The 21797-nt window shown below is 38.8% G+C and overlaps 1 protein-coding gene across 1 annotated transcript; it reads right to left on the bottom strand.

The window, feature by feature from the left end:
* Positions 1-4034: 4034 nt before the first annotated feature.
* MAGEE2 (MAGE family member E2) lies at positions 4035-6354 on the bottom strand. The gene has a single exon (XM_020882473.2). The coding sequence runs from the start codon at positions 6139-6141 to the stop codon at positions 4570-4572; it is 1572 nt and encodes a 523-aa protein (XP_020738132.1). The 5' UTR covers positions 6142-6354; the 3' UTR covers positions 4035-4569.
* Positions 6355-21797: the final 15443 nt, after the last annotated feature.

Here is a 21797-nt window from a genome sequence, read left to right as displayed (position 1 = left end):
AGACTACACACGAGTTCCTAAAAAGTGTCTTATGGATGAAGTGAAGTGAAGTCGCTCAGTTGTGTCCGACTCTTTGCGACCCCATGGAATGTAGCTTACCAGGATCCTCAGTCCATGGGATTTTCCAGGCAAGAATACTGGAGTGGGTTGCCATTTCCTTCTCCAGGGGATCTGCCCGACCCGTAAAGAGTATATTACCAATGCAACTAGACCTCAGTAATTCAAAACTATCCAGGGCTAATATTCACCTGAAACATTTACTGAAGTAAACAAACACTAGTTATTTGAACTCAGCTACCAAGGTGTTGATAATTAGCAGTCTTAAAATCACTGATGTAGGATGTAAATACTGCTAGACTAAGATATAATTAGCCTGGGTTATAGTTCAGATGTCATCAAATAATAAATGTGTGAACCTGTGCTTTTCTATCAATTTATTGAAAATACCTTTGAATGGTTTAGAAAGAGATGTTGAGTAACTTGCATAGGTCATATGGCTAGGAAGTGACAGAGCCAGCATTGTCCAGATCCAGAGTTCATAGCCATTCTGATATACTATCACCTCCTTATGCTTAGAATGTTCATATGGGGATTAGAATAAAGTATCTCAGGGAGCAGGACCTACTCTGATAATTCTTTTCCAACTTTATTTGCAACTAGCCTCAAACCCTGCCTGCAGAAAATTCCTTAAGACATTTTTGAGTAGTCATGGAAGGGGAGGAGAAACTGTTGAATGAGAAATCTCCCTGCATGGAGATACCCTCTAGGAAGGGAGGACAAGACTGTGGGGTCCTTGTCTAAATGTGAAGGGTACTTGCACGTTGGTCTAGATTGTTGGTATTGGAGAGTTTAGGGACAGCAATCCTGGGGCTATGAGAATTGCCTTGAAGTCCACATTTGTCAGTCCAGCTCAACATTTCCTTGGATTGTAATGCTTATTTGTGATAAGTTTACTGAAATTGATGAAGACAAGGGCAGGAAAGGCTTCCATAACTGCCCATTCTCTCCATAAGAGGGTGCTCCTGTATGCTCAATCCCTCAGTCCTGTTTGACTCCTTGAGACCCTATGGACCCTGCCAGGCTTCTCTGTCCATGGGATTTCCCAGGCAAAAATACTGGAGTGAGTTGCCATTTCCTTCTCCAGGGGATCTTCCCAACCCAGGGATCGAACCTGTGTTTCCTGCATTGCTGGTAGTCTCTTGTATCCCAAATGGATTCTTTACCAGCCACCAAGGAAATCCTGAACATGCATATATTCTCAATGCTTTTTCCCCAACACAAATCCCAGTCATGGATCAAAGGGGACTCTGGATTGCATTGTACATATAGGATACTGAGTCCATATTTAACCAACACCCATTCTGCAAGCCCCACCTTGGCCAAAACTTCAATACCTGGTGGGTATCAATAGCCCAAAGAGTCTGCAAATGAACTCAGACTGTACCATTTTACAAATTAATTTACAGAGATAAGAAGGGTATTTGGTCCAGTGTTCTAAAGATTTGGTGATTGTGTTTAATATTTCAGAGTAATTAAAACATCTTTTGTAAATATTATTTGCCTGACACTCATTTCTACCCCTAAGTGTGTCCCCTAAGGGGTGCTAATTCTAATTTGTTACTTGAATAAAGGAGAACATCCAGGCCTTTCATGACCTTCAAAGGAATGGCTGTAGTTACTAAGATATTATACCTTTTCCCTTATCATTGGCATGTGTTCTGTACAAGCCTCACCTTTGTTACTTCTGGGAGACTACATGTGGCATCTGTGACACAGAAGCTATTTTTCACTTCTGTTTTTGCATCCCTAGCTCCCCTGGGCAAGGCAGGAGCTCTATCAGATCCTTGTTGTTTCAGGGTTACCAAAAAAAAAAAAAAAAAAAAAAGCCAACACTTCCGGAGGCTCAGAAATGGTGATGTTTTATGCTCCCTAGGTAAAAGCCAGCAGATAAGGCTGGAAGCTTGCAGAAGAGAATGAAGTGGGGAAGACTCATAGGACAGAGTAGGGAGACTGGACAGAAATGCAAATTCTACCCCTACAGCTCTCATGGAGCCTGAGTGATGGAACAAAGAAGAGCCTGGAGAAATTTCAGCCTCACTTTCATCCTCCTTTGGAGAGCTGTTGTCTTAAGCCCCTCCCAGCCTGGCATATAGCCGTTCCTTGTTTTTTTGAGAGTCAATAAATTTGAGTAAGGACATAGCAAAGGCTTGTGATGCTATGCACTGTAAACAGTATGAGTTGTAGCCAAAGGCAGCCTCTAATCCAAGCTCTCATTGATTGGCTGTGTGACCTTGGGCACATTACCTAAGCCTCAGTTTCCCATGGTATCAAATGGGACTATTGAAACGCTTATTGGAGAACTGGTGGTGAGATTGGAGCTAAAGAAGATGAAACCAGCACAATGCCTGGCATAAATTTAGTATTAAAAAAGTTGGCAGCTTTACATTATGGTTGGTCCAGACTCTACACCTTCCCCTTGGCAGGTTTCTCTCTACTGGTGCCCCCAGAAAAACTGATGTACTTGAGGATCCAGGAGTTTAACAATTTCCCAAAATATCAGAGCAAGAAAAGCTTGGGACTTATCAGCTTGCCCCCTTCCCCCACCCCACAAGCATGTACAAATTAAGGGTCCGAGGAGACTGAAGAATGAGGGGCTCTCAGTTTAGCTTGGAAGTCGTATACTATTTCAAGGTCCCAGATTTTTAATTGAATATTCTCCTGCCTCACAACTCCACCTCCGTCCTATTTTAAAGAATCCCTTTAGTTCTCCAGTTACACATTTTCTTGTCACTGGAAATTCCGCCCTTAGCCTTTAGTTTCCCTGGGAATGCAACGATAGGGAAGATGTCTGAGACTAGCTGGGGCGCTGTCGTCTAGGCAACCTCGGAGTGAGCCTGCGCAGTGACTTCCCCAAGCAGGCAGCTCCAGTTTGCCTTCTGCACTGCTGCTGGACTTGGGGCTGAAAGAGTGTAACTCCCCTCTTCCTGTCCCCTCTCCCCCGTTAGACGATTATGTTGTTCTCTTCTTGAGACTGACAAAAATGTGTGGAAAATCCTCTCTTCTATCTGATAGGAGGTGGCAGTTGAGGATAGCCTCTAGTGATTAAATGGATCAAAGGGCAGAAAGCTTATGGATGCCAGGAGGAGACGAAGCATAAAACCTACACCACTGATACGCAGCCCCCTTCTTCCCTCACAACCTGGCATTAGAGGTGACTTTAGGTACAATATACTACTAAGCCAGGGCTCCCTTACAGGAATTATTAGCTGCTGCTGCCAGCTCTCTAGGGAAGAGCTGTGAGCAGGGTTAGAAGCTGCGAGATCCCGGATCTGGATGAAGAGAACTAAAATATTAACACTCACCTTAACGGCTTGAGTGCAGAAATAAACAGTGTAGCCGAGGTTGCCATTCAGAGTTCCTCCACGTGGACTGTTAGGTCTGACGGAAATCCAAGACTAGCTGCCTTCAGGAGAAACATTGTTGATTTCTAAGACCCACTCTCTGAGAATATGAATCTTTGTTATCTCTGCCATAGGCTTATCTCTTTCACTCTGCTCTTAACTTGAATTCAACATTGTTTTCCTGAGCTTTATGTAAATCCCACGAAGCAATTTTACATACTGCCCCTGACTTCATGGACTAGCCCTCCTTCCCTCCCTCTTCCCAACCTCAGGTCTTACAATAGAAGTCACTAAAGTTTAACTTGTGTCTAGTCCTGCATACCACCTCATCCTCCCCTGCCACCACCTCTGACCACTCCTCCATTTGTATGACACCCCTGCCCACTCACTGTCCTCTCCCACAACTTGCAGTTTAGTTGGGAGTTACTCCTGCAAACTCTCATAGATCTCTGAGCTTACCCCTATTATACCACTTGCCACAGCAATAATGTAATTGTTGGTTTACTTTCACAGACCCTCCCCCTTAAGCCCTGGGGCTCAACTGGGTCTTCCTCACCCTTATATTTCCAGCATAAAGCACTGTGCTTACAGCATGACAGATACTTAATAAATGTTTGTTGAATAAAATAGTACTTAAGTTTAATTCATTAAACTTTTATTTTTCACTACACTCTGGAACCACAAAGCAAATACAGGTAAATGCCAGTAATTTTTAAAAAATAAAACAGTAGACACGATGGGAGAACATCAACAGACCAATGATTTTGTGTTTGTTTTTCTTGTGTGTATATTATCACTGTTGTTACTTAATTCCTGTATGGGACCATTTCATTATTTCAAATGGTTAAAGAAAAGCTATATATTTTCTTCCACATCATAGAAAGATGTAAATATTACCAATACATTTTATGCAGACATATGAACTTTTATAATGAAACAAGACAGGAATGACAAATGAGCAATTCTATTTTTAAACACTGATCATGAATCTAATTCAGGGTAAATTAAAGGGAAGAGAATACTATTAGAAATGGAACACTAACAGCAAGCACAAAGTGTACTTTTCACCCCAACCCTGCCCAATTTCTGATTTGTGGCCCCAGTACCCATTTCCCCAGGCCCCTTTAATTGATGCCACCTAACTGAAGTGACACACTTCCCTCAGACTTCACATGGGGCCAAAGAAGAACATGGCAGTTGCCTCAGATCTGGCTCTGGCCTCCTCATCTTCAGCAGCCTCCCTATATTGCTCTGGCCAGTCCTGTGGTTGCTTTCTGTAGAGCCTGGCCATGTACTCCAGGGCTTTCATTTTGGTGGTTTCAAGGTGAGCTCGAGGACCCCATAGAAGCTCATATTCAACTGGATTAGAATAGGAGAGTGGCCTGCATTCCAAGTAGCGCTGTCTCATAAGTTTGCAGGTGATGGCATGCTTTCTCCCTACATCCACACCAAATCTCCGAAGCAAATTCCAGACTTTGGCCTCTTTGACACGGTTGCCCATCAGGAAGATCAAACCCAGGATTGGCATCACATATTCTTGAGTGGGTCTCCCCAGGCTCTCTAGCATCATTTGCTCTTCTTCTGATTCTGGTTGCTGGACAAGGAGGTAAATGTGTTCACTGGTATCAACCTCAATCAGAGAGAACCCATAGAACAGATCAAGTATTAGAGTAGCTCGACTGAGGATATTTGGAAACACATCCTCAAATTCTTTGCCAGTGTGAGCCAATAGCTCATCCTGATGTATAGGTAGCAACTCCTCTGTGACATTAATGGCCAACTGGACCAAATCATTTGCCTTATCATTCATAATGTCTTCTGACCAGAACTCTAAGCCAGCAGCCTGGCTTCTTTCTTTGGCCTTGTCAGCTTCTAGGGCCTTATTATATTCTTCTGGCCAGCTCCAGGGTTCTTCATCATGGGCCTCTGCCACAAACTTCAGGGCTTCCATCTTTGTGATTTCTTTGTGGGCTCTAGAACCCCACAAGAACTCAAATTCGAGAGGATTAGTGCCATAAACTGGCCAGTACTCCAAGAATCGCATACGCACAAAGTCAGTAGTTAGGAGGTTCCTTGTGTTCCCAAAGGGGATGTTGATCCTCTGGGGCTCACCTAACACATCAACCTTTAGCAACAGATCCCAAATGGAGGTCTCTCTTGCTCGGTTACCATTTAGGAGAATGTGACCTAGGACCAAGGCCAGGAGACCTGCCTTTGGCATGTCCAGGGATTCTGCTATCCGATCATTGGTCTGGAGACCCCGTTTGCTGATTAGGTTGTAGGTGTCAGCTTGGGGATCAAGAACCCTCAGATTCAACCCAAAGACCCGATCCAGATGGGCTGAGGCTCGTCTGAGGATCTCAGGGAATTGATCTGAGTATTCTTTGAGGAACTCCAGCATCTCTGTCTGCTGAATAGACCCCTCGATTTGGCTTTTCATGCGCATGAAATTCACCAAAGCAATCGACCTGTCTTCTAGAGGATCGTGCACCCTGAGCGCCCCCAAACGTCGGGACTGCTCATCAATCAGCACATCGAGGTCTTTCGGGTCCTGCGCAGCCTGGGAAGCGCTGGCAACCTGAGGGTCGACCGGCGCCTGAGGGCCCTGGGGGGCATCAGGAACTATCATGGAGGCGGGAAGCCCAGAGACATCAGTAGCCTGCATCTCACCTTGGAAGTCGCTGTAATCTGCAGTGGTCTCTGCGCTGCGGTGGCACGCATTCTTGCTTACCAGAGACATGGTTCCAGGAGACAGGAACGGGGAGGTCTGCGATCCGTCAGAGAGAGGATGGTAGATGTGTTGGCGCCTCAGCACAAAGCCAAAGCCAGAGGCCCGGGAGCTGGGCGGGTCAGAAGTGACAGCTGGTGAGAGGAGCTGTCTTCCTACACAAACACCAGCCAGCAATGACCGCAAACCTCACAGAGCTAGGTTTTGCCGCAGCCTACGCAGGCGCAGTCTGGTTCTGCGATGTCTTGGCCACGCCCCGCTCTAAGTCCCCCACTCCCGCCCCCTACTTCTGCCTGGCCCAAGCTGCTGTTGGAGTGGTTCCTGCTACAGTCAAACTTGTTAGAGAGAATTCATGAAAGGGGGTAATAAACAGAGGTAAAGCAAAAGGGTAAGGGACGAGGGATGTTCAATGAAGCACCACAAAGTTTTTCTGTGAGGTGTAGGGCTAATAGGCAGTAGAGGATTTGGAGGGGAGGATACTGAAGATGAGAATAATTTCACAGACTCATTAATTCATCCACTCATTCAGCATATATTTCTTGAGTATGTGTCACGTGCTAGGCACAGTACTGGGTACTAGGGGTACACCAGAGTATAAATGTAATGATTATCCCTTTCTGTGTAGAGCTTACATTCTGGAGTAGGATCAAACAATGGTAATAAATAGTGGAGCACTTTCTGTGTGCCAGACACTATTTCTTGTGTTTTCACTTATCTCTTTGAATCACTTAATCTTAACTATGAGGTAGCTACTCTTAATGGTTCTCATTTTACAGACAAGGAACCTGAATCAGAGAGGTGAATTTACCTGTCCAAAGTCAGGCAAAAACAAGTGGAAGAGATCAGGATTTGAACCTGTCTGCCAGAGTCTCAATAAAAGTACTTTCTCTCATACCATCTGCCCATCACAGATGATCGCTGCTGCTAAGTCGCGTCAGTCGCGTCCGACTCTTAGCGACCCCATGGACTGCAGCCTACCAGGCTCCTCCGTCCATGGGATTTTCTAGGCAAGAGTACTGGAGTGGGTTGCCCGTGCCTTCTCTGTCACAGATGATTAATCCTGTTTATTTAAGGCACTCGTAATTAAAGTAGTTGAAAATATATGCTCTGATGGAGGGACAGTTAATATAGGGTACAAACACAGAAGAAGAAACAAGCAATGAATTACAGCTTAGTCTGAAGTGTCTAGGATTGGGGACACATGCCTCAAGAAGGAACTGAGCTCCAAGTGATGAATAGGATGGGAAGAATTTATAAGGGCTTTCTAGGCTGAGGGATCAGCATCAGAAAAGGCTCAGAGGTATGAAAGTACAAAAGTTTGCATAACACTGGTCATTCAGGGTGGCTAGAGCCAAAGTGCACTAGGAGGGGAGGGAGATGAGGATGAAGGTGATAAAACAGAACTGATTGGATTTTCTGTTTCTTCATTTAGCAGTTGGGGCTCCGTGAGGTGAGAACAGCAAATCCAGAATAGGACCTGATTATTCAGGTGTTTGGTCATGTGTTTGCTGCTGTTGCTGCTGCTAAGTCGCTTCAGTCATGTCCGACTATGTGCGACCATAGACGGCAGCCCACCAGGCTCCGCCGTCCCTGGGATTCTCCAGGCAAGAACACTGGAGTGGGTTTCCATTTCCTTCTCCAATGCGTGAAAGTGAAGTCGCTCAGTCGCGTCCGACTCCATGGACTGCAGTCTACCAGGCTCCTCTGTCCATGGGATATTCCAGGCAATAGTACTGGAGGGGGTGCCATTGCCTTCTCCCGGTCATGTGTTTAGGGAGGCATAATTCAAACATTTTGACTAGGAAGAGGGGTCAGCTGTTTTATATTCTGGGACTGTTACCAAAGTAATTGAGCTAAATCCTAGCTCTCAACCATCAGAGTATGCAGTAGAATATTGAGGAGAAAAATTTTCATTTTTCTGCAGCCACAATTGAAATCGTTCCTAAAATTCTTGATAGTAATGTTGAATTCAGTTATCTTGTGCCCTGAAATTCCTTCAGAGGGCACTACCTTCACATGAGGGGCCAGACACTTAAACCTGACATTTTCTACATTCCAGATGCTTTCTTAAAGTAGCAAAGCAGGTAGCTCAGGAGCAAGCTGGACTAAAGACATAAATGTGCATGTTCTACCAGGTAGAAATGTTCAGTTTCTGTGCTAATCGTATATTCGGAGAATCTTGTGGAAAGCGCAGCATCTTTTGAACTGTTGCAAAGGTGTAATTGAGATCATATCTGATGAAATCCCTCATCCTGGTCTTTCCCCTTCCCCAGAAGGACTCCAAGCTCCTTGTCTAGACAGGTACTGCTCAGGGGTAAGTTCAGAGAGGGTTTTAAATTCTGCAGTCATTAAAAAAAAATGTAATTTCCCCCTGAAGTCCAGCTCACATTTTTTTTTTTTTTTTGGTGAGTTGAATTTTCTACTACCTCTGTATCTAATAGACAAAAATAGCATTGAGTGACAATATCTTACCTGTGAAATGACATGCTGATCTCATTCTACAGCATTCAAATTCTTCACCAATTGGTTCCTACCTGTCTCTCCATTTTCATCTTTATTCCCTCTAGCACATCCTTCCGTGAAATCTGTTCCTTAGCCACACAAAACTACACTCCTGGTCTCAGCCATTTCTACTTTACCTGTCTCCAAATAGTTCTAGTTCTTGCTAAACGAAAAATGAAGGAGCTGTGCTTGTGACTGTGACCTATGCCACGTTTTCCATTCTAAATGTGAATGTAAAAAGATGGGATTATACTCTCCATTCTGAAATTCTTTTGATATTTTCTGACCTTTATTGCATTTAAAAAGTGTGTGAATATCTTTCAATACAATCATTTGTCTTCCACATAATTTTAATACAATATTTTAACTTTATAATTATGTGCTTTACTGAGATATAACATATACAGAGAAAAGTATACAAATTATGAATGCAGAGCTTGATAAATTATGACAGATTTAACATACCTTATGATCATTATGCCAATCAAGAAACAAAACATTACCAGCATTTCAGAACCTCCAATGGCACCCCTCCCATCTCTTCCCTCATACTTGTCTGAAGAGGAAACCCCTATTCTGACTTCTATCATCACAGATTAGTTTTGCTGGTTTCTGAGTTTGGTATATCAATGGAATTATACAACATGTACTCATTTGTAGTCCTCTCTCTCTTTCTTTCTTTTTTTTTTTTTACAATAAAACCCCACTATATCTTATTATCCTTGTTGTATATAACAATATTTGTTCATTTGGATTATTATATACTTTAACATTGAATGATTGTACCACAACCTATCCTGTCAATTGCTGATGGACATTATCTTTTTTTTCAGTTTGTGGTTCTTACCAAAAATGCTGCTATGAACCTTTTTATACCTGTCTTTTGGTTCACAGATTCATTTACATTGGAAATAAATCTATGAAAGGAATTACTGTATGATAAATATGTGTGATTTCAGTTCACATAGATATTTCCAGAGAGTTTTTGAAATTGTTACACCAATTTACACTTCCACTGGTACTGTATGAGAGTTCTTATTGCTCTATATTCTTGTCTATGGGCAGTCTAGTGAGTGTGCTATGGTGTATCATTTGGGTTTTTTTTCTCTTCACTCATATTTAGCTTTTTTAAAAAACTGCTTTTCAGACAAGAGTTGTCCTTTGTTTTCCCAGGGTTAATGGACTTTAAAGGCAGAAAGTTAAGAAAACAGGAGATGCTAGAAGTTAGTCAGAAGACAGCAGCAAGAAGTGATAGTTGGTAGACACTCAAAGGGAAAGAGATATAGAAGCACTATTCAAAATTGAATTTAGAACATAAATACTACTCCGTTTGGGTACTCAGTGCAAGGACAAGAAATCCTCAAGGTACTAATTGTCCTCAAAATTTTAATTGCATATTATAATTATTTAAGACCTATCTTTATCAAGAGAAGTTAACTTCTGTTTATGAAAAAAATAAATATATATTACAGAATTATTAACCCAGAAAATATATTACATTTAAAAAGTGTTAGTCCTCAATGAAATAATATAATTATATAGAAAATTCACATATGTAAAATCTCATTCATGACAAATTGGTGTTTGCCAGAGGGGAAGGGAGTCAGGAGAATGAGTGAAATAGGTGAAAGGGATTAAGAACTGCAAACTTCCAGCTATAAAATAAATAAGTTACAGGTATGTAATGTACAGCATAGCAAATTTAGTCAATAATATTGTAATAAATTTGTCTGGTGACAGATGGTAACTAGAATCACAGTGGTGCTCTCTTTGCTATGTATATAAATGTTGAATCACTATGTTGTACACTTGAAAGTAATATAATATTGTATACTAACTATACTTCAGTTAAAAATTAAAAGGAGGGACTTCCCCGGTGGTCTAGTGGTTAAGACTCTGTGCTTCCAGTGTAGAGGGCCCAGGTTCAATCCCTGTTCAGGCAACTAAGATTTCATATGCTGCACAGCACAGCCAAAAAATAAATAAATTTAAAAAAAATTAAAAGGGAAAAAAATCTCATTCCTGGATATTGCTCTATGGATATAACATTGTGTAAATTATACCCTAATTTTTTAATAATATGTGTTTTTTTATATCTAAAATTGTAATGATCACTCACTTTATTTTTTAAACAATTGTATTTTTTATTGAGTCAAATTACAAGATCTGATTATTGTTATTAAGTTGGAAGATATAAAAACAAATTTTTTTTCAAAAATTATTCATGTTTTCACCAACCAGAGATATTTATTGCTAGCATTTTGGCCTATGTCATTCCTAGTCTTCTCTTTTCCCCCTACTTTTTATTGAAATATAACATTTCTATAGAAAAGTTCATAAAATAAAAGTAAACAGATCAATTAATTTTCACAAATTGGATGTATTTGTGTAACCAACAACCAGTTAACAAACAGAATATTATAACCAATCAGAAGCCCACCCTTGCACCTTGCTCCACTCATTACAACACCCTCTGCCCCAAGGGTAAATACCTAAATATTAACATCATAGATTAATTCTTCCTATTTTTTAACTCTATGTAATTGGAATCTTGTGTGTGTCTAGCTTCTTTCATCGGAGAATGCAATGGCACCCCACTCCAGTACTCTTGCCTGGAAAATGCCATGGATGGAGGAATCTGGTAGGCTGAAATCCATGGGGTCGCGAAGAGTCGGACACGACTGAGCGACATCAATTTCACTTTTCACTTTTATGCATTGGAGAAGGAAATGGCAACCCACTTCACTGTTCTTGCCTGGAGAATCCCAGGGATGGCGGAGCCTGGTGGGCTGCTGTCTATGGGGTCACACAGAATCGGACGCGACTGAAGTGACTTAGCAGCAGCAGCAGCAGCTTCTTTCATTCAATATATTTGTGAAATTCTCTCATATTATTGCTTGTAACTGTCAATCATTCATTTTCATTGCTGTATATTATTTTATTTTGTGAACATATCAGAACTTCAAAATCCATTCTAGTGTTGATGAGCATTTGAGTTATTTCCAGTTTTTAGAATAATTAATGCTGTTATGAATATTCTAGTACATGTTTTTAATGAACTTTTGCATGCTTTTACACTGGGCATCTAAGAATGCCATTGCTGGATCACAGGTTATACATATGTTCAGCTTCTGACAAAGAGTTTCCTGAAGTGGCTGTACCAATTTATACTGCCACGAGCAAGGAACAAGTGTTCTGGTTTCTCCACATCTTCACTGACATTTGGTACATTCTTTCTTTTCCATTATAACTATTAATATTTTGGTGGGTGGTGCAGTGATATGGCATTGTGACTTTGATATACTTTTCACTGATGACAAAGGAAATTGAGCTCCATTTCACATATTGATTAGCCATTTGGATATCTTCTTTGTAATGAACTGTTCAAGTGCTTTGCCCATTCTACTGGGTTCTCAGTCTTTTTATAGAGATTTTATATTTTATATATACAAGTTTATTGTCAAATATGCATATTGCAAATATCTTCTCTAATATACAGGTTGCTTTTTCACTATCTTAATGTTCTCATTAATGAACAGGAGTTAGTAGTTATTATACAGTTCAGTTTATCAATTAATATCTTTTCTGGTTAGTGCTATTTAAGAAATTTTTGCCTACTCCAAGTTCACAGTGAGATTTTTCTATGCTTAAAAGATTAAATTTTTTTTAATTGATGGAAATTTGCTTTACCATATTGTGTTGATTTCTGCCTTACAACACAAATCAGTCATAATTATATGTATATCCCTCCCTCTTGAGTCTCCCTCCTCTCCCCCATTCCACCCCTCTAGGTCATCACAGAGCACCAGGCTGGGTTCCCTGTGTTATATAGCAACTTCTCACTATCTGTTTTACATGTGAGAGTGTATATATGTCAAAGCCAGTTTCTCAATTCATCTCGCAGTCACCTTTTCCTACTGTGGCCACAAGTCCATTCTCTACTAGGTTCATCAGTACCATTTTTCTAGATTCCATATATATCCATTAATATATGATACTTATTTTTCTTTTTCTGTCTTATTTCACTCTGTATAAGAGGCTCTAAGTTCATCCACCTGGCTACAACTGATTCAAATTTGTTACGTTTTATGGCTGAGTAATATTCTATTGTATATATGTACCACATCTTCTCTATCCATTCATCTGTCAACAGACACCCAGGTTGCTTCCATGTCCTGGTTATTGTAAATATTTATGCAATAAACTTGGGATACATATGTCTTTTAGAATTGTTGTTTTCTCAGGGTATATACCCAGTAGTGGGATTGCTGGGGTATATGATAGAGTTATTCCTAGTTTTTAAGGGAATCTTCATACTGTTTTCCATAATGGCTGTATCAGTTTACATTACCACCAAAAGTGCAGGAGAGTTCCCTTTTCTCCATATCCTCTTCAGCATTTATTGTTTGTAGATTTTATGATTATGGCCATTCTGACTGGTGTGAGGTGATACCTCATTGTAGTTTTGATTTATATTTCTCTAATAATGAGGTAGCACTAGTGATAAAGAATGCACCTGTCAATGCAGGAGACACAAGAGACACAGGTTCAATCCTGGGTCAGGAGTATCCCCTAGGAGGAGGAAATGGCACCCCAATCCAGTATTCTTGCTTGGGGAACCACATGGACAGAGGAACCTGGAGGGCTACTGTCCATGAGGTCACAAAGGACATGACTGAACATCTAAGTACAATAATGAGCAATGTTGAGCATATTTTCATGTGTTTAGTGGCTATCTATATGTATTCTATGGAGAAATGTCTTTTTAGGTCTTCTGTCCAATTTTTGATTGGGTTGTTTACTTTTCTGATATTCAGCTGTATGAGTTGCTTATGTAATTTGGAGATTAATCCCTTGTCACTTGTTTCATTTGCAATTATTTTCTACCATTCTGAGGGCTATCTTTTCATCTTGTTTATAGTTCCCTTTGCTATGCAAAAGCTTTTAAATTTTATTAGGTCCCATTTGTTTATGGTTTAACTTTCATTTTTAAATCTAAAAATAATCTGAAATTTATTTATTATATAAGTTTCAGGTATACAGTATTGTATTTCAGCATCTGTATACACTACAAAGTGATCACCACCACCAGTTTAATCACTGTCCATTATCATACAGTTGACCCTGTTCACCCATTTCACCCAACCTCAGCCCCCTTCTCTTCTGGTAACCACTACATCATTTTCTGTATCTATGGGCTTGTTTTTGTTTTATTTTGTTTGCTCATTGGTTTTCTTCTTTTTGTTAGATTCTACATATGAGTGAAGCTACATGGCATTTGTTTTTTCTCTCTCTGGCTTCAATTAGCATAATACCTTCCAGGTCCATCCATGTTATGTCAAATGGTAGGATTTTAGTCTTTTTTTAATGGCTGAGTAGTAGTATTCCAGGGTGTGTGTGTGTGTGTGTGTGTGTGGATGTGTTTATCTCACATCTTCTTTAACATTCATCCATTGATGGACACACGTTATTTCTATTTCTTTGCTATTGTGAATAATACTGAGATGAATGTAGGGGTACATATATCTTTTTGAATTAGTGTTTTCATATTCTTTGGATAAATATCCAGAAGTAGATTAGCTGTGTTCATATAGTAGTACTATTTTTAATTGTTTGTGAGAAATCTTCACACTGTTTTCCAAAGTGGCTCCACCAATTTACCTTCCCATCAACAAAACTAAGATATCCTCTCCAATGCTTGTTCTTTCTTGCATCTTTATAATAGTCATTCTAATGGGCATGAGGTGATATCTCACTGTGATTTTGATTTGCATTTCCCTGATAGTGATGTTGAACATTTTTTTTTCATCTTCCTGTTGATGATCTACATCGGTTTTTGTCCACAATTGTACAGCTTGCAGGATCTTAGTTTCCTGGCCAGGGCTTGAACCCAGGGCCTCAACAGTGAGAGCACTGAGTCCTAATCATGGGACTGCCAGGGAATTCCCTATCTATATCTCTTTATCCATTTATTCATCAGTGGGCACTTAGGTTGTTTCCATACCTTTGCTCTTGTGAATAATGCTGCAATAAACATGGAAGTGCATTTATTTCTTCAATATCTTGTTTTCATTTCCTTTTTGTATGTGCTCAGTACTGAAATTGCTAATTGTGTGTTAGATTTATTTTTGATTTTTGAGAAACCTCCATATTATTTTTCATAGTGTTTGAACTAATTTGCATTCACTTTCCTCCACATTCTCACCAATACTTGTTATCTCTTGTATTCTTCTTAATAGCCATTTCAACAAGTGTGAGGTTTTTGTGATTTTGATTTCCATTTCCCTGATGATTAGTGATGTTGAGTATCTTTTCAGGTGCCTACTGCACATTTGAAGTCCTCTTTGGAAAAATGTCCTTTTAGTTCTTTTGACCATTAAAAAAAAATTAGAGTTTTCTTTGTTGTTGTTGTTAAATTATATGAGTTCTTTATATACTTTGCATATTAACCCCTTAACTGATACATGCTTTGCAAACTTTTTTCTCACATTCTGTAGGCTGTCTTAATTTTTTAAATTGTTTCTTTTGTTGTACAGAGTCTTTTAAATTTGGTGTAGCCCACTTGTTGATTTTTGCTTTTGTGTTTTGTTGCTTGATTTGGTGCCACATACAAAAATTTATTGCCAAAACCAATGTCAATGAACTTTTTCTCTACATTTTCTTCAAGGAGTTTTATGGTATCATTTCATATATTAGTATTTAATCCATTTAGAGTTAACTTTTGTGAGTGGTGTAATACAAGGGCCCAATTTTATTGTTCTGCATATGTTTATCTAGTTTTTACAACACCATCTGTTGAAGAAACTATTCTCTCGCTATTGGGTATTCTTGGATCCATTGTCAAATATTAGTTGACCATATATGTGAACTTTAATTCTGGGTTCTGTATTCTGTTCCACTGGTTCATGTGTCTATTTTTATGCCAGTGTCATACTGTTTCTATTATGACAGCTTTGTAATAGAGTCTGAAATCAGAAAGTGTGATACCTCTAGCTTTGTTTTTTTCCCTTAGGATTGTTTTGTTTATTCAGATTTCTTTGAGGTTCCATGTAAATTTTAGGTTTGCTTTTTCTATTTCTGTGAAGAATGGTATTTTGGTGGGGATTGTGTTGAATCTATACGTGGCTTTGGATAGTTTGGACATAATGTTTTGAAAAGATTATTTTGGCTACTCTCTGGTGAATGGATGGTAGAACAGAGAAAAAGCAAGATTAGAGACTATTGACTATTGGAATAATCTAGGTTAGCGATAATGGTAGATTGAATTTTAATTATGGTATGAGAAGGAGAAAATTTTGTACATTCTCAGTATTTCTTAGGAAGAATTAAGACTTTGTGATGTATTATATGTAGGGAGTAAGAAAATGTGAGGAATATTCAGAGTAAATTTTAAAGCTTTGGCTTAAGTGGTTTGGTACATAGGGATGAATTTTACAAAGATAGTGACAATTGGGATAGAAACAGGTTTGCTTAGAGGAAATCAGGAGTTCTATTTTGACCATATCATATTTGAAGTGGCTTATTCATTCAAAGAACAGGGTCAAGTAAGGTTTGGGACTTGTGAATACGGAGATATCTGGGCTAGAGATTGCATTTAAAACTATCAAGTTAGGAAAGATCACCCAGGAACAAAGTGTAGATTAAGGGAAGAAGCAAGGACTTAAAACAACATTGAATGAAGCCTTCCTACATTTAAAGTTTACGTATTAATAGATTACATGGCTGCTGTGTTCCTGGAGAGAATCATATCTCTTTAATTCCCTTCAGGCAAGGATTTCAGGTCCACAGTGATATTCTAGGGAACATTTTTTTTTCTAAGGACAAATGTGGCCCAGCTGTCTCTCAGATGGCTGCAGATAGGTGTTTGGTGGATGTTATAAGGGAGGCTTGAGTGAGTGAAAGTCGCTCAGTCATGTCTGACTCTTTGTGACCCCATGGACTATACAGTCCATGGAATTCTCCAGGCGAGAATACTGGAGTGGATAGCTTTTCCCTTCTCCAGGGGATCTTCCCAAACCAGGCTTAGTTTTTAAAATTCAGGTTTCAAAACCTTGACAAGCACTTGGCTCTCTCCCATCAGTCAGTCAGCAAGGCTCCACTATGTTCCAGGTTTCAGATCCTGTAAGGTCATGGGGATGCATTTTTTAAAGACACAGTCCATGTCTTTAAGGAGCTGAATAAGATTAAGTGCAAGATTCTGTTGAGACATAGGAGAAGGAGTTCTTTACCATGTCTCTGGATGTCTGGCAATGCTTCATAGAGCAGGTGATATTTGTACATGGTAGGAACTTTTTTAAGGCAATGTTTTTCCATTTGGAATGCATGGAGGTCCTTGAGATGATTTTAGTTGGTGGTCATACAATGATTTTAATGCATAAGAGAAATATAAATATTTAAATAGATACAAACAGGTGCACACAAATTTATAGCGTAATAAACTCAATTTCTCAAACATTAGTATTGTGCCTGAAGATATCCACACATCCCTACTGATTGGTCTCATTTATATACAAGAACTTAAAATCTCAGATGGGAAGATAGCATTGCCCGGTAAGCTTAATATGCTACCCTACTGTTTGCTTTCCTATTGCCAAAATCCTTCTCCTACCTCAAATCTCCACTATTGCATCCTTTCCCCTCTCTCACAGCAAACTCATGACTGCTTCACTTGTCATTCAGAAAATAGTCACAATTAGATGGAAAGTCCATTGCCTCCATCCCCCAAAGCTACCAACTTACTGACATCTTTACCAATATGCTTTCCTTTTATAAAAGATGACATGTCCCTGCTTTTGTTAAAGGCTGATATCTCTTCTTGTGCTGTGGATTTGACTAATTCCTTCCTGTCCTAAAAAGTTATGGTTAAATATATTTTCATAATAGTCTACAGTATGGATACTATACAGTTGATTCAATTCTCAATTGATAGATTGTTTACAAACTTTACAACTATAAAGAGCACATTAATAAATATCACATATATATGTATGTATATTATTGTTTAGTGGTACTTTTATATGATAAGTTTCCAAGTGTAGGATTTATGGGTTAAAAAGCATTTGTATTTTCAATTTTTATAAATACTTGTACATCACTTTCCCAATTGGTTTTACATGTGAATTTTATTTATTTTCATTTATTTAAAAAATTTTAATAACACATTTCATTTAGCGCAGTATATCCAAAATATTATCCTTTCAACATGTAATAAATATACAGATACCATTATTTTTAGATGGTGTATTCTCTTATTGGTGCTACTGAAAGTTGAAAACAATATTTTTATTGTGGTCAAATATATATGACATAAATTTAGCATTTTAAACATTTTTAATTGAATAGTTGATGTCCAATATTGCATTCATTAAAGGTGTACAATAGAGTGATTCACAAATTTTAAAGGTTATATTCCACTTATAGTTATTATAAAGTATTGGTTGTATTCCATGTATTGTATAATATATCCTTGTAGCATTTTTTACACATAATAGCTTGTACCTCTTAATTCCCTACCCTTATATTGCTCCTCCTTCTTCCCTCTCCCCACTGATAACCACTACTTTGTTCTCTACATCCATGAGTCTATTTCTTCTTTGTTATTTTTACTAGTTTGTTTTATTTTTTAGATTCTGCATATAAATGATATACAGTGTCTTTCTCTGTAGGACTTACTTCACTAAGCATAGTCGTGTCTGATTCTTTGCAACCCCATGAACTGTAGCCGCCAGTTTCTTCTGTCCATGGGATTTTCCGGGCAAAAGTACTGGAGTGGGTTGCCATGCCCTCCTCAGGGGATCTTCCCGATCTAAGAATCCAGCCCATGTCTCCTGTGTCTCCTATTTTGTATATAGATTCTTTACTACTGAGCCACCAGGGAAGCCCAAAATACCCTCTAAGTCCATGCATGTTTTTGCAAATGGCAAAATTTTATTCTTTCTTATGGTTGACTATTATTCCATTGTATGTATATACCACATCTTCTTTATCCATTCATCTGCTGATGGACACTAAGGTTGCTTCCATGTCTTGGCTTTGTAAATAATGTTGCTATGAACATTTGGGTGCATGTATCTTCTTAAATTGTGTTTTCATTATTTTTGAATATATATCTAGGACTGAAATTACTGGATCATATGGTTATTTTTAATTTAATTTTTAATTTTCTGAGGAGCATTCATACTGTTTTCCACAGTGGCTACACCAATTTACATTCCCACTGATAGAGTATGAAGGTTCCTTTTTCTCCATATTCTCACCAGCATTTGTTATAGTGCAATTTTTGATAATAGCCATTCTCACAGGTGTGAGGTGCTATATCATTGATTTTGCTATGCATTTTCCTGGTGATTAGCTATGTTGAGCATCTTTTTTCATTTGCCTGTTAACCTCTTTGGGAAAATGTCTATTCAGGTCTTCTACCCATTTTTTGATTGGGTTATATTTTTTATGTTGAGTTGTATGAGCTGATTATATATTTTGGATATTAATTCCTTATTGATCATAGCGTTTGAAAATATTTTCCCCCATTTATTATATTGTCTTTTCATTTTGTTTATGTTTTCCTTTTCTGTGCAAAAACTTTTAAGTTTAATTAGGTCCCATTTGTTTATTTTTGCTTTTATTTCCTTTGCCTTAAGAGACGGATCCAAAAAGATTGCTATAATTTATGTCAAAGAGTGTTTTGCCTGTTTTCCTCTAAGAGTTTTATAGCATCTAGTCTTCCATTTAGGTCTTTAATCCATTTTGTTTTTATTTTTGTATGCGGTGTTAGAAAAATGTTTGCATTTCATTCTTTTGTATGTAGCTGTTCAATTTTCCCACTACCATGTACTGAAGAGACTAATTTTCTCCATTGTATATCCTTGCCTCCTTTGTCATAAAGTAATTAACCATAAGTGCATGGGTTTATTTTGGGCTCTCTTCTATTTCACTGATCTATTATTAATCTGTTTTTGTGCCAGTACCATACTGTTTTGATTACTGTAGTTTTCCTGTATAGCCTGAAGTCAGGAAGCATGATTCTTCTAGTTCTGCTCTTTCTCAAGATTGTTTTGGCTATTTGGGGATCTTTTGTGTTTACATAGAAATTTTTAAATTATTTGTTCTAGTTCTGTGAAAAATGCCATTGTTACTTTCATAGAGATTGCATTGAATCTGCAAAGTGCCTTGGGTAGAGAGGTCATTTTAACAATATTAATTCTTCCAATCCAAGAACACTGCATATCCTTCCATCTCTTTGTGTTGACTTCAGTTTCTTTAATCAGTATCTTATAGTTTTCTGAGAGTAGGTCTTTACCTCCTTTGGTACATTTATTCCTAGGTATTTTATTATTTTTGATGTGATGGTAAATGAATCATTTCCTTAATTTTTCTTTCTGATAGTTCATTGTTAGTGTATAGAAATGCAACAGATTTCTGTATATTAATTTTGTATCCTACAACTTTACCCAATTCATTGATGAACCATAGTGGTTTTCTGGTGGCATCTTTAGGATTTTCTATGTATGTACCATGTAATCTGCAAATAGTGATGATTTTAAAATAAGTTTATCTAAAAACTTACTGAGATTTTGATTGAAATTGCGTTAACCTATCCAGGAGAAGGCGATGGCACCCCACTCCAGTACTCTTACCTGAAAAATTCCATGGACGAAGGAGCCTGGTAGCTGCAGTCCATGGGGTTGCTAGGAGTCAGACACGACTGATCAACTTCACTTTCACTTTTCACTTTCATGCATTGGAGAAGGAAATGGTAATCCACTCCAGTGTTTTTGTCTGGAGAATCCCGGGGAAGGGGGAGCCTGGTGGGCTGCCGTCTATGGGGTCGCACAGAGTCAGACATGACTAAAGTGACTTAGCAGTAGCAGCAGCATAGATCATTTTGAGGAAAATTTGTGTCTTTATACAATAGTGAGTCTTCCAATCCTGCAATATGACACATCTCTAATGTTATTTGCCTTCTTTTATTTCTTTCATCAGTATTGTGCAATTTTCAGCAACAAAGGCTTGTACTTTGGAAAGGTTAGATTCACACCTAAGTATTTTGTGTTCACTTGATGAACATGAAAGAGGAGAGTGAAAAAGTTTGCTTGAAGCTCAGCATTCAAAAAACAAAGATCATGGCATCCAGTCCCATCACTTCATGGCAAACAGATGGAGAAAAAGTGGAAACAGTGACAGATTTTATTTTCTTGGCTCCAAAATCACTGTGGATGGTGACTATGGCCATGAAATTAAAAGACACATGATCCTTGAAAGAAAATCAATGACAAGCCTAGACAACATATTAAAAAGCAGACACATTACTTGGCCAACAAATGTCCATATAGTCAAAGCTATGGTTTCTCCAGTTCTCATGTATGGATGTGAGAGTTGCACCATAAAGTGCAACTTCACTTTTGCTTTTCACTTTCATGCATTGGAGAAGGAAATGGAAACCCACTCCAGTATTCTTGCCTGGAGAACCCCAAGGATGGGGGAGCCTGGTGGGCTGCTGTCTATGGGGTCGCACAGAGTCAGACATGACTGAAGCGACTTAGCAGCAGCAGCAGCAACTGAATTATAGAAAAAGCAAGTGAATCTTCACCCCTGCCCAAAAAATAATCTCTTTCTGCTTCTTAGACTACACTAAAGCCTTTCATTGTGTGGATCACAATGAACTATGGGAAATTCTTCAAGTGAAGTTGCTCAGTCGTATCTAATTCTTAGCGACCCCATGGACTGCAGCCTACCAGGCTCCTCCATCCATGGGATTTTCCAGGCAAGAGTACTGGAGTGGGTTGCCATTGCCTTCTCCACTGTGATCCAGTGGATGTTGGCAATTTGATCTCTGGTTCCTCTGCCTTTTCTAAATCCAGTTAGTACATCTGGAAGTTCCCAGTTAATGTACTGTTGAAGCCTAGCTTGAAGGATTTTGAGCATAATCTTGCTAGTATGTGAAATGAGTGCAACTTTGCCATAGTTTGAACATTCTTTGGCTTTGCCTTTCTTTGGGATTGGAATGAAAGCTGACCTTTTCCAGTCCTGTGGCCACTGCTGAGTATTCCAAATTTGCTGGCATATTGAGTGAAGCACTTTAACAGCATCATTTTGTAGGATTTGAAATAACTCAGTTGGAATTCTATCACCACTAATTTTGATCATAGTAATTCTTCCTAAGGCCAACT

This window comes from Odocoileus virginianus, chromosome X (genome assembly GCF_023699985.2).
Source record: "Odocoileus virginianus isolate 20LAN1187 ecotype Illinois chromosome X, Ovbor_1.2, whole genome shotgun sequence".
Lineage (NCBI taxonomy): Eukaryota > Metazoa > Chordata > Mammalia > Artiodactyla > Cervidae > Odocoileus > Odocoileus virginianus.
The sequence above is the reverse complement of the archived record's forward strand: the minus strand, read 5'-3'. Positions and strand labels throughout refer to the sequence as shown.